General features: G+C 49.5%; 1 protein-coding gene across 1 annotated transcript in view; it reads right to left on the bottom strand.

Moving 5' to 3' along the window:
- Positions 1-3909: 3909 nt before the first annotated feature.
- The window catches only part of LOC137532643 (long-chain-fatty-acid--CoA ligase ACSBG2-like), a 37368-nt gene continuing 29080 nt past the window's right edge, over positions 3910-12197 (bottom strand). Inside the window, exons 8-13 of the mRNA XM_068253390.1 lie at positions 10053-10196; positions 9792-9956; positions 8799-8962; positions 6823-7056; positions 5098-5318; positions 3910-4061 (exon numbers count right to left, since the gene is read on the bottom strand). Coding sequence (XP_068109491.1) covers positions 3994-4061; positions 5098-5318; positions 6823-7056; positions 8799-8962; positions 9792-9956; positions 10053-10196 — 996 coding nt within the window. The 3' untranslated portion in view covers positions 3910-3993. The remainder of the gene's footprint in view (positions 4062-5097; positions 5319-6822; positions 7057-8798; positions 8963-9791; positions 9957-10052; positions 10197-12197) is intronic.

Genomic DNA, 12197 nt, shown 5'->3' with positions numbered 1-12197 from the left:
CATAGTTACATAGTTACATAGTTATTTTGGCTGAAAAAAGACATACGTCCATCGAGTTCAACCAGTACAAAGTACAACTCCAGCCCGTCCCCCACATACCCCTGTTGATCCAGAGGAAGGCGAAAAAAACCCCACCAGGCATGGTCCAATTAGCCCCAAATGGGAAAAATTCCTTCCCGACTCCAGATGGCAATCAGATAAAATCCCTGGATCAACATCATTAGGCATAACCTAGTAATTGTAGCCATGGATGTCTTTCAACGCAAGGAAAGCATCTAAGCCCCCTTTAAATGCAGGTATAGAGTTTGCCATAACGACTTCCTGTGGCAATGCATTCCACATCTTAACCACTCTTACTGTAAAGAACCCTTTCCTAAATAAATGGCTAAAACGTTTTTCCTCCATGCGCAGCTCATGTCCTCTAGTCCTTTGAGAAGGCCTAGGGACAAAAAGCTCATCCGCCAAGCTATTATATTGCCCTCTAATGTATTTATACATGTTAATTAGATCTCCTCTAAGGCGTCTTTTCTCTAGACTAAATAAACCCAGTTTATCTAACCTTTCTTGGTAAGCGAGACCTTCCATCCCACGTATCAATTTTGTAGCTCGTCTCTGCACCTGCTCTAAAACTGCAATATCTTTTTTGTAATGTGGTGCCCAGAACTGAATTCCATATTCCAGATGTGGCCTTACTAGAGAGTTAAACAGGGGCAATATTATGCTAGCATCTCGAGTTTTTATTTCCCTTTTAATGCATCCCAAAATTTTGTTCGCTTTAGCTGCAGCGGCTTGGCATTGAGTACGATTATTTAACTTGTTGTCGATGAGTACTCCTAAGTCCTTCTCCAAGTTTGATGTTCCCAACTGTATCCCATTTATTTTGTATGGTGCTAGACCATTGGTACGACCAAAATGCATGACTTTACATTTGTCAACATTGAATTTCATCTGCCATGTATGTGCCCATATAGCCATCCTATCCAGATCCTGTTGCAATATGACACTATCTTCCTGAGAGTTGGACTACAGAGGTCCCGCTCACACAGCATAACACGTACTACAGAGGCCCCGCTCACACAGCATAACACGTACTACAGAGGCCCCGCTCACACAGCATAACACATACTACAGAGGCCCCGCTCACACAGCATAACACGTACTACAGAGGCCCTGCTCACACAACATGTACTACAGAGGTCCCGCTCACACAACATGTACTACAGAGGTCCCGCTCACACAACATAACATGTACTACAGAGGTCCCGCTCACACAGTATAACATGTACTACAATGGCCCCGCTCACACAGTATAACATGTACTACAATGGCCCCGCTCACACAGTATAACATGTACTACAATGGCCCCGCTCACACAGTATAACATGTACTACAGAGGTCCCGCTCACACAGTATAACATGTACTACAGAGGCCCCGCTCACAGTATAACATGTACTACAGAGGCCCCGCTCACACAGTATAACATGTACTACAGAGGTCCCGCTCACACAGTATAACATGTACTACAATGGCCCCGCTCACACAGTATAACATGTACTACAGAGGCCCCGCTCACACAGTATAACATGTACTACAATGGCCCCGCTCACACAGTAGAACATATGTACTACAGAGGTCCCGCTCACACAATATAGCACGTGCACGAATGCAATTTCCCAATGCAGCACATAATGTGCGTTATACTGCGGACGTTGGTGGATGCGATGCTATAGAACCTGACAGGAATCACGTGTGTGTCGGCACAAATGTTCCGGGATGCTGGAGGCTCTGTTCCCACTTGAGTGGAGGAATGGACAATTTTTTCCTCCTTTCCACAGTGAACTATTTTATAAATAGGAGGCGGTCACACTTGTCACGCTGCGTGGGATCCGCGGGATCAGATGCAATAAGCAGGCCACACATCTCTGCAGTCCGCGATAGACCCAGGCACACAGATGCGTTCCCTCATGTACAACGCGGTAACGCCTCCCTGCACTCTGATAAGTTAATGGACTTTGTTAGGATGACCATATTTTGGATTTCCAAAAAGAGGACGATCACAACAGCATGTGGGCGTGGTCATAGGTGTGGCCAAATATACAAGACCTTAGCTGTGTGCTGTCCAACTTCGCGGGCATGGAGGGGCGTTTTTTTTCCCCAGACCACATGGTGGTGGAGGACCGGCCGACCACAAAATGCAATCAGATTCGCAGAAGATTTCCCCACAAAATGCAATAAAATCACACAGGCAGGTGACAAATGACAATCATGGTGAGAACTCCAGAGAAGACTGTAAAAAACATGCTAGTTAAGCACAATGATTTAGTATTCTGGCTGAACTGGATGGCTGTAGGTCTTCTGTTCAACCTAAAACTGTAACTGCTGAGAAAAGACAAGTTATACATGCTGTACTGAACGTTTTGCCATTCATTTGCCTATACTGAAAGCTGGATATCTCAGTGATTTAACTGAACACTTTGGGGTTAATTTAAGCTAACAAAGGTGTTTATGATCAAGTGCAGAAAAACAGGAGCGGGATCGGTTGAAAAGGGCGCCCGAGCTGCCTGTATGAAAAGGGCGCCGCCATAGACATCAATGTTATTTCTGGAAATATGGGCTACAAGATGTAGAAAAGGGCGCCCGAGTTTTGATATAGGCTACAAGCGGGCTCCCCTTTGTAGCCCATATTTTTCGGCTACAGTAAGGTGCCCCTTTGTAGCCCATATTATTGCCTTTTTTTTGTAGCCTATATTTTTATATGGGCTACAAGTGCTGGAAGCCGAATTATTTCATTCCCCCACTATCCATGGCGGCCTGGAGGGGGAATAGTCATTTACACATCCCGGAGTTTTTTTGTAGCCGAAGTTTTTATATGGGCTACACCAGGCGCCTTTTTTGTAGCCGAAGTTTATATGGGCTACACCAGGCGCCTTTTTTGTAGCCGAAGTTTATATGGGCTACACCAGGCGCCTTTTTTGTAGCCGAAGTTGGTATATATGGGCTCCACCAGGCGCCCTTTTTTACCGGCGCCCTTTTCATGTAGACCCACAGGAGGCCCTGCCAGTCTCTTAAACAAGTCAGAAAGCAGCCCTCCTGGACTCTAGGGACTGTCAAAAACCTTTCAGCTTGTTTAACACCTCATCCACACATGCAGTCATTATAGCAATGGGGAGAGACCAGACAGATATTTGCCCACGGACCCTCCAGGCAAGCTCTGCATCATGCTGTGTATATTTACCAGCTTGCCTGTCCTCTAATTGCACCTTTATCAGCTAGCCTAGTGTTTCACATTGCCTTACAACAACAAACCTGAATACACCAGACCTGCCCTAAATCACTGAATGAAAGGCTGCCTGGGGGGGGGGGGGGGGGAGATTGCCCCCCTTCCCCCCTGGCCAGTCTGCTCCTGACTCCCACACTGAACAAAGCAGCTCTTCTGCAGCTGAACTCGCTCTGCTCTGTGTTCAGCTCTCTTCACCCTTCCCCCGGACATTTCCAAAAACCCGGGAGGACAGCCCGGACAGGTCGTAAAAAGTGGACCTGTCCGGGCAAAAGAGGACGCCTGGTCAGCCTACTTTATGTGAGCATGTGGATCACGCACTGTGTGTGGTGTGACTGACTGCAATGATTGCATGCTCATGGGCGTGGCTCCCGGGGCGCAGGGCGTGGCACACGCAGCTAGAGAGGCGGTAACTGACTCCCCCCATCCTCTGTGCAGATTCCTGCAGCTGAATATATAAATATGGATAGTCATGTCTGATGCAGCACAACCTATCAGATGATTTCATGTATGTAATTCAGGCAATGGGATGATCTCGACTACTGAGGAACCCCACCCACAACTGACAACTCCTCCCCCCTGAAAATGTCACATGACCCACCGGCAGCAAGAAGCGCAATGAGGAGACCAGTCACTACAAAACCATTTATTTCTCATTTCACAAACTTGCACTCTGTACATATCAGTATCCAGCTCCAACATCACAGCTCCAACATCACAGCTCCATGTAGAGGTCATGGTCCTCCAACCCCCTCCGCTTCTCACAGCCTCCAATGGCAGAACCTGCAGACACCAAAATATCTGTTATACAACTACCACATCTGTATGTATAACTAGCATACCCACGGATCCATCCATTACACCAGAGGAGCTTACACTCTAATGTCCTCACCACAGCCACACACTATTATTATTATACATTTATATAGCTCTGACATATACCACAGCGCTGTACAGAGATCACTGATCCATTCCCATCAGTCTCTGTACCAGAGGAGCTTACACTCTAATGTCCTCACCACAGCCACACACTATTATTATTATACATTTATATAGCTCTGACATATACCACAGCGCTGTACAGAGATCACTGATGCATTCCCATCAGTCTCTGCACCAGAGGAGCTTACACTCTAATGTCCTCACCACAGTCACACACTATTATTATACATTTATATAGCTCTGACATATACCACAGCGCTGTACAGAGATCACTGATCCATTCCCATCAGTCTCTGCACCAGAGGAGCTTACACTAATGTCCTCACCACAGTCACACACTCATTATTATACATTTATATAGCTCTGACATATACCACAGCGCTGTACAGAGATCACTGATGCATTCCCATCTGGACCAGAGGAGCTTACACTCTAATGTCCTCACCACAGTCACACACTATTATTATTATACATTTATATAGCTCTGACATATACCATAGCGCTGTACAGAGATCACTGATCCATTCCCATCAGTCTCTGCACCAGAGGAGCTTACACTCTAATGTCCTCACCACAGTCACACACTTATTATTATACATTTATATAGCTCTGACATATACCACAGCGCTGTACAGAGATCACTGATCCATTCCCATCAGTCTCTGCACCAGAGGAGCTTACACTCTAATGTCCTCACCACAGTCACACACTATTATTATTATACATTTATATAGCTCTGACATATACCACAGCGCTGTACAGAGATCACTGATGCATTCCCATCTGGACCAGAGGAGCTTACACTCGAATGTCCTCACCACAGTCACATGTATGTAGCTGACTTACACCGCAGCGCTGTACAGAATTGGACACTCACCTCTGGGGATATTTTCGTGGACAGAGTCACTTCTTCCTGCCTCCTGGGCTCTTCTCTGCAGGTCATTGGTGAGTAGCCAGCCATGGTCATCCAGCGTCTGCCTTGTGTCCTCTGGCTTCTGCAGATACCCCATGAATATGTGACGCCCCCACAGGCGAAGCCCCTGGCCATTCTGCGTATAGGACACACGGACTGTACACCCCGGGACATCCATCAGACACCTGCAGGGGGCGCACAGAGCATTCCATCATCAAACCACACCAAGACCGCAATCAGAATAGAATTATCACAACAAGTGGCACTTTGCATAGCTCTGCTGACTCTCCACACAGTGTGCCTGCAGCCCCCTCTCCCCTCTGTGCTATAAACCAGCAGATCTGGAGGTACAGTTGGATAAATGGCTGTATATTTAGGCTGTATCTGTGCTATAAACCAGCAGATCTGGAGGTACAGTTGGATAAATGGCTGTATATTTAGGCTGTATCTGTGCTATAAACCAGCAGATCTGGAGGTACAGTTAGATACAGCCTAAATATACAGCCATTTATCCAACTGTACCTCCAGATCTGCTGGTTTATAGCACAGATATAGCCTAAATATACAGCCATTTATCCATGCTATAAACCAGCAGATCTGGATGTACAGTTGGATAAATGGCTGTATATTTAGGCTGTATCTGTGCTATAAACCAGCAGCTCTGGAGGTACAGTTGGATAAATGGCTGTATATTTAGGCTATATCTGTGCTATAAACCAGCAGCTCTGGAGGTACAGTTGGATAAATGGCTGTATATTTAGGCTGTATCTGCTACAAACCAGCAGATCTGGAGGTACAGTTGGATAAATGGCTGTATATTTAGGCTGTATCTGTGCTATAAACCAGCAGCTCTGGAGGTACAGTTGGATAAATGGCTGTATATTTAGGCTATATCTGTGCTATAAACCAGCAGATCTGGAGGTACAGTTGGATAAATGGCTGTATATTTAGGCTGCATCTGTGCTACAAACCAGCAGATCTGGAGGTACAGTTGGATAAATGGCTGTATATTTAGGCTGTGTCTGTGCTATAAACCAGCAGATCTGGAGGTACAGTTGGATAAATGGCTGTGGAGGTACAGTTGGATAAATGGCTGTATATTTAGGCTGTATCTGTGCTATAAACCAGCAGCTCTGGAGGTACAGTTGGATAAATGGCTGTATATTTAGGCTGTATCTGTGCTATAAACCAGCAGCTCTGGAGGTACAGTTGGATAAATGGCTGTATATTTAGGCTGTATCTGTGCTATAAACCAGCAGATCTGGAGGTACAGTTGGATAAATGGCTGTATATTTAGGCTGCATCTGTGCTATAAACCAGCAGATCTGGAGGTACAGTTGGATAAATGGCTGTATATTTAGGCTGCATCTGTGCTATAAACCAGCAGATCTGGAGGTACAGTTGGATAAATGGCTGTATATTTAGGCTGTATCTGTGCTATAAACCAGCAGATCTGGAGGTACAGTTGGATAAATGGCTGTATATTTAGGCTGCATCTGTGCTATAAACCAGCAGATCTGGAGGTACAGTTGGATAAATGGCTGTATCTGTGCTATAAACCAGCAGATCTGGAGGTACAGTTGGATAAATGGCTGTATATTTTACTGAAGCCCCAGTGTCACTGCTCATCGATTGGCACAGACAGCAGTAGGCGGAGCCCCACATGGAGGGGGTCAGCCAATCACTCACCTGCGGCTCTTTGGGTACACTGGTAGAGCCATACGGTGCATGCCGCTGCTCTCATTGCTGCCATACAGGTCCAGTAGCTCCACCCCCACACTGCGGAAGTACTCCACCACCGTCTGGCATACAGGCCTGATGCCGGCAAAGCAGAATACACAGTTATCAAGTCCCAGTGCCCGCCGAGCACGCAAGAAGACCAGCCACTCCGCTATGGAGTAGCCCCAGGGTAGAGAGCCTGGCCTGTGGGGAGAATGGAGAAGGGTCAGTCATGTAGAGGCGGACAAGGCGGGCGCCCTAAGGTCAGGTCTCCCATCAGTATAGGTAGCCAAGGTGTCCTGCAGAGCAGGGTTTCCCAACCACGTCCTCCAGTACCACCAACAGTGCAGCTTTTGCATGAAACCACCAACATTCGCAGGTGCGGTTTTGTTGGCGATACTTGAGGGCAGTGTTAGGAAGTCCTGCTCTCAGTATAGGTAACCAAGGTGCCCCCCCCCCCCCATATAGGTCATTAGGGTTAGTGAGTATTGGGGAGGCAGCAGTAAGGTACATATCACCACTGACCTGCAGATCAGCAATGGAGAGCAGCTCACAGTAAATGCAGGAAGTGGCCAATGACCTCACTTCCACCATCTGAAGTATACTGCATGGTCACTGCGCCGCTCTCCCATTCACATTATCTGCTGATGTCACAGACAGGGCGGTCCTGGCACCATGGTGGCCCCTCAGTGGGTAAGGCCCTAAGTGGTAGGCCTGAACGATAAACTGTTTCGGGATTGCAGATTCTCGCAGCGCTCTGCACAGCATGCACACAGTGGAAACTCTTCCATTGCCGTGCATGCGTTTCAGGACACCCGCGGCTATGTAGCTGCATCGCGCCGCTCCTAGTGGAAACGGGCCCCATGCCATAATTGTGGTTGCAGGACAGGCTAGACTTCATAACTGGCCAAAGCAAAGCTTGATTTTTAGAAAATCGTGAATTGAATCGAAATTTGACAGAAATCGTGCAATTCAATCTTTTCCTAAAATCGTTCAGGCCTACTAAGTGGCGCCCCAACCCACTATCTGTGGCCTTCCTGCAGTCACCATCTCTCTGGTCATCAGGTCATTGTCTCCTGGCAGATCTCCGTCACACAGCTCTGCTCAGGTGACATCTGCAGCTGCAATGACTGGAGGATGAACAGAGTGTCGGCAAGCAGCCAAATAAACAGGGCAAGATCTGATGCCAGGAGCACCAACAAGGGGGCACAGACACCGCCGGAGGCAGCGCACAGGCACGCCGCCGGAGGCAGCGCACAGGCACGCCGCCGGACGCAGCGCACAGGCACGCCGCCGGACGCAGCGCACAGACACTATCTGTGGCCTTTCTGCAGTCACCATCTCTCTGCCCATCAGGTCATTGTCTCCTGGCAGATCTCCGTCACACAGCTCTGCTCAGGTGACATCTGCAGCTGCAATGACTGGAGGATGAACAGAGTGTCGGCAAGCAGCCAAATAAACAGGGCAAGATCTGATGCCAGGAGCACCAACAAGGGGGCACAGACACCGCCGGAGGCAGCGCACAGACGCACCGCCGGAGGCAGCGCACAGGCGCACCGCCGGACGCAGCGCACAGGCGCACCGCCGGACGCAGCGCACCGCCGGACGCAGCGCACCGCCACCGGAGGCAGCGCACAGGCACGCCGCCGGAGGCAGCGCACAGGCACGCCGCCGGAGGCAGCGCACAGGCACGCCGCCGGACGCAGCGCACAGGCACGCCGCCGGACGCAGCGCACAGGCACGCCGCCGGACGCAGCGCACAGGCACGCCGCCGGACGCAGCGCACAGGCACGCCGCCGGACGCAGCGCGCACAGACACACCGCCGGACGCAGTGCACAGACACACCGCCGGACGCAGCGCACAGGCACACCGCCGGACGCAGCGCACACACAGCTGGATGTCGTGCAGAGGCCACTGACAGTTTCCTCCACACCTGCATACTAACATTTTGCAGGCCTGTAGGGCTGTTCCTCTCGCCCAGCAGAGAACCTTCTTTTGTAGACTTTCCTCCTCCAGAATCAGCCACTTCCTCATCACCTTGTCCCAGAGCTCAGGAAACCCCAAGAAATAGGTGGGGCGCACATCCTTCAGGGTGGAGAGGAGAGACCCCTGAGAAGAGACAGCTGGTCATTCACTACAACAGTACTACTGGAGAAAGTCGCGGGGGAGAGGTTTATACTCACCATGCTTCAGGGTCGGGGAAGGGAGCACAATGCCCACTGGTTTGTATGCAGGGTTACAGAGGAGGCATTTATGTGCATTCTGGCCACCCTTGCATGTGGGGGGTACTGGGTTACACTGGCCACCCTTGCATGTGGGGGGTACTGGGTTACACTGGCCACCCTTGCATGTGGGGGGTGCTGGGTTACACTGGCCACCCTTGCATGTGGGGGGTACTGGGTTACACTGGCCACCCTTGCATGTGGGGGGTACTGGGTTACACTGGCCACCCTTGCATGTGGGGGGTACTGGGTTACACTGGCCACCCTTGCATGTGGGGGGTACTGGGTTACACTGGCCACCCTTGCATGTGGGGGGTACTGGGTTACACTGGCCACCCTTGCATGTGGGGGGTACTGGGTTACACTGGCCACCCTTGCATGTGGGGGGTACTGGGTTACACTGGCCACCCTTGCATGTGGGGGGTACTGGGTTACACTGGCCACCCTTGCATGTGGGGGGTACTGGGTTACACTGGCCACCCTTGCATGTGGGGGGTACTGGGTTACACTGGCCACCCTTGCATGTGGGGGGTACTGGGTTACACTGGCCACCCTTGTATGTGGGGGGTACTGGGTTACACTGGCCACCCTTGCATGTGGGGGGTACTGGGTTACACTGGCCACCCTTGTATGTGGGAGTAGTTGTGGGAGGCTCATAGGGTCAGATGAGTGGGTGGAGCCCCCTGGTTAGCACCCTCCCTCTCCCGGAGCCTCACCTTCCATGGGCCGGCCTCAGCAAAGTAGGTTGTGCCTCCACAGCAGAGGGGCAGCCAGAGGTCAAACATCTGCACAGCCATGTGATTGAGGGGAAGGTGACTGAGGAGGACTTCCTGTGAGCTCAGAGCCAACATCTCTGCAATGCCACCGCACGTCCAGGTGACCTGTGCAGAGAGATGGAACCAGTCATACCACTGAGGTGTCTTCAGAGTACGAGAGTCAGCTATGGAGAGCGCCATAACCCTAACCCTACCACTTACATTATCATGGCTGAGCATCACGCCTCTGGGCTCCGCCCTTTCCTCATACATCACCATGCAGCACTGATTGGCTCTCTGTGTCTGGATCACCTCACACAGATCGGATTCATCCAACTCGGATCCCAGATCCATCAACTGCTGCCACTGAAACAAGAGGCAATTTAGAGAGAAACCCTGGCCCAGGCCCTGACATCCCGTGGCTGGTCAGACCCAATGGCCATTGTGAGGACAGAGCATACAGGAGGTCACAGTACTGGGCAAAGATGTGCGTTATTAGGTGTGCCAGACCCTGGGCTACAGATCAATAGACAACAGAGGAGGTCCCAGTACCAGGCAGAGATGGGGAATGGAGTGTGCTGGAATCTGGATCAGAGAGGAACGGTAATCAAGGACTGAACTTCATCCCAATCAGGGGGGGGGGGGGGGGGGTGTTTGGGGGAGTCTGTGTGGCTGAGATTGTCTCAGCCATGCTAATCCGTTACACGACCGTACAGCCACACCCGATTGAGCACTAACAGGTCTGTGATGCCCTTAGATGTCCGGGGCTGCATGTGCACTACACTGAACAGACCAGTGTAGCAGGAGTCTACCCTTTGCTTTCAGCTTGGTCCAAATGATGCCCTCACCTGCTCCAAACCTTCAGACTGTGCATAATTAAACTTTGTACACGCGCCAATAACATCCGGCTCTGCCAAGCATCTAGCATGTGTACAGCGGCCCACGATGCCTCGACCAGCAATCAGCCAGGCGGATCAATTGCTTTAGCTCATAATATGGCCCTGGGTTGTTCCCAATCTTCAGCATGTATTACCTAACACAGGAAGGTGTGCAGGACGATTACATAAGATTAAGATAGACAAGGCACCTGGCCCAGATGGCATCCACCCCCGGGTATTAAAGGAGTTGGATTCAGTTATCGATAAGCCACTTTATCTTATTTCTGTTACTCTTTCAAGTAGATCAGTTCCTTATGACTGGTGTACAGCTGATGTTTCCCCCTTATTCAAGAAGGGGTGGGGGGGGGGGGGGGGGGGGGAGGGAATCGGAGCTAGGAAACTATAGACCTGGAAGCTTAAAGGGGCATTATGGCGAAAAATTGTACAATTTTAAATATGTGCAAACATATACAAATATGTAAAATGAGCCATAAATTATTTCTCTCCTATGTTGCTGTCACTTACAGTAGGCAGTAGACATTGCCAGAAGTGACAGGTTTTGGACTAGTCCATCTCTTCATAGGGGATTCTCAGGGATTTTTTTATTTTCAAAAGCACTTAGTGAATGGCAGTTGCTCTGTCCAACTGCCAAAAAAACTGTAGTGAGAGGGAGGCTGGCCAGCATCATTGTTTAAATCCTTTTTAGGGAATATCTTTATAATTTCCTAGAACGCTATTTAACTTATGGTATGATCTGTGCTTCTGTTTACTCTAGATTTCTACTACTTCCTGTAAGTGACAGCAACATAGGAGAAAAGTCATTTATGGCTCATTTTACTCTGGGGAAAAACAAAAAAAAAAAAAAACGACTTTTCTATGTTTCCACATATTTTACACTTTACAATTTTTTCACCATAGTGCCCCTTTAAGGCCTCTTTTCCATGAGAAGTTGATAGGCAGTGAAACGCCACTAGGACTCAACTGCATGTTGAGCTCACAGTTCAACTGCCTGTAGAGATGAGCCTCAACATCAGTTGTGTGTAAATCGTTTGAAGGTATCCGAAGGAAGATCAGAGATATGGGTTACAGTAATCTGCTGGACCATGGGGTTGTGGGATGAGATCAGATATGGGTTACAGTAATCTGCTGGACCATGGGTTTGTGGGATGGGAAGATCAAAGATATGGTTTACAGTAATCTGCTGGACCATGGGTCATGGGCTGGGAAGATCAGAGATACGGGTTACAGTAATCTGCTGGACCATGGGGTTGTGGGATGAGAAGATCAGATATGGGTTACAGTAATCTGCTGGACCATGGGTCGTGAGCTGGGAAGATCAGAGATATGGGTTACAGTAATCTGCTGGACCATGGGGTCGTGGGATGGTAAGATCAGAGATATGGGTTACAGTAATCTGCTGGACCACGGGTCGTACTCGTAGGATGAGAAGATCAGAGATATGGGTTACAGTAATCTGCTGGACCACGGG

This window comes from Hyperolius riggenbachi, chromosome 1 (assembly GCF_040937935.1).
Source record: "Hyperolius riggenbachi isolate aHypRig1 chromosome 1, aHypRig1.pri, whole genome shotgun sequence".
In the NCBI taxonomy this organism is placed as follows: domain Eukaryota; kingdom Metazoa; phylum Chordata; class Amphibia; order Anura; family Hyperoliidae; genus Hyperolius; species Hyperolius riggenbachi.
The sequence above is the reverse complement of the archived record's forward strand: the minus strand, read 5'-3'. Positions and strand labels throughout refer to the sequence as shown.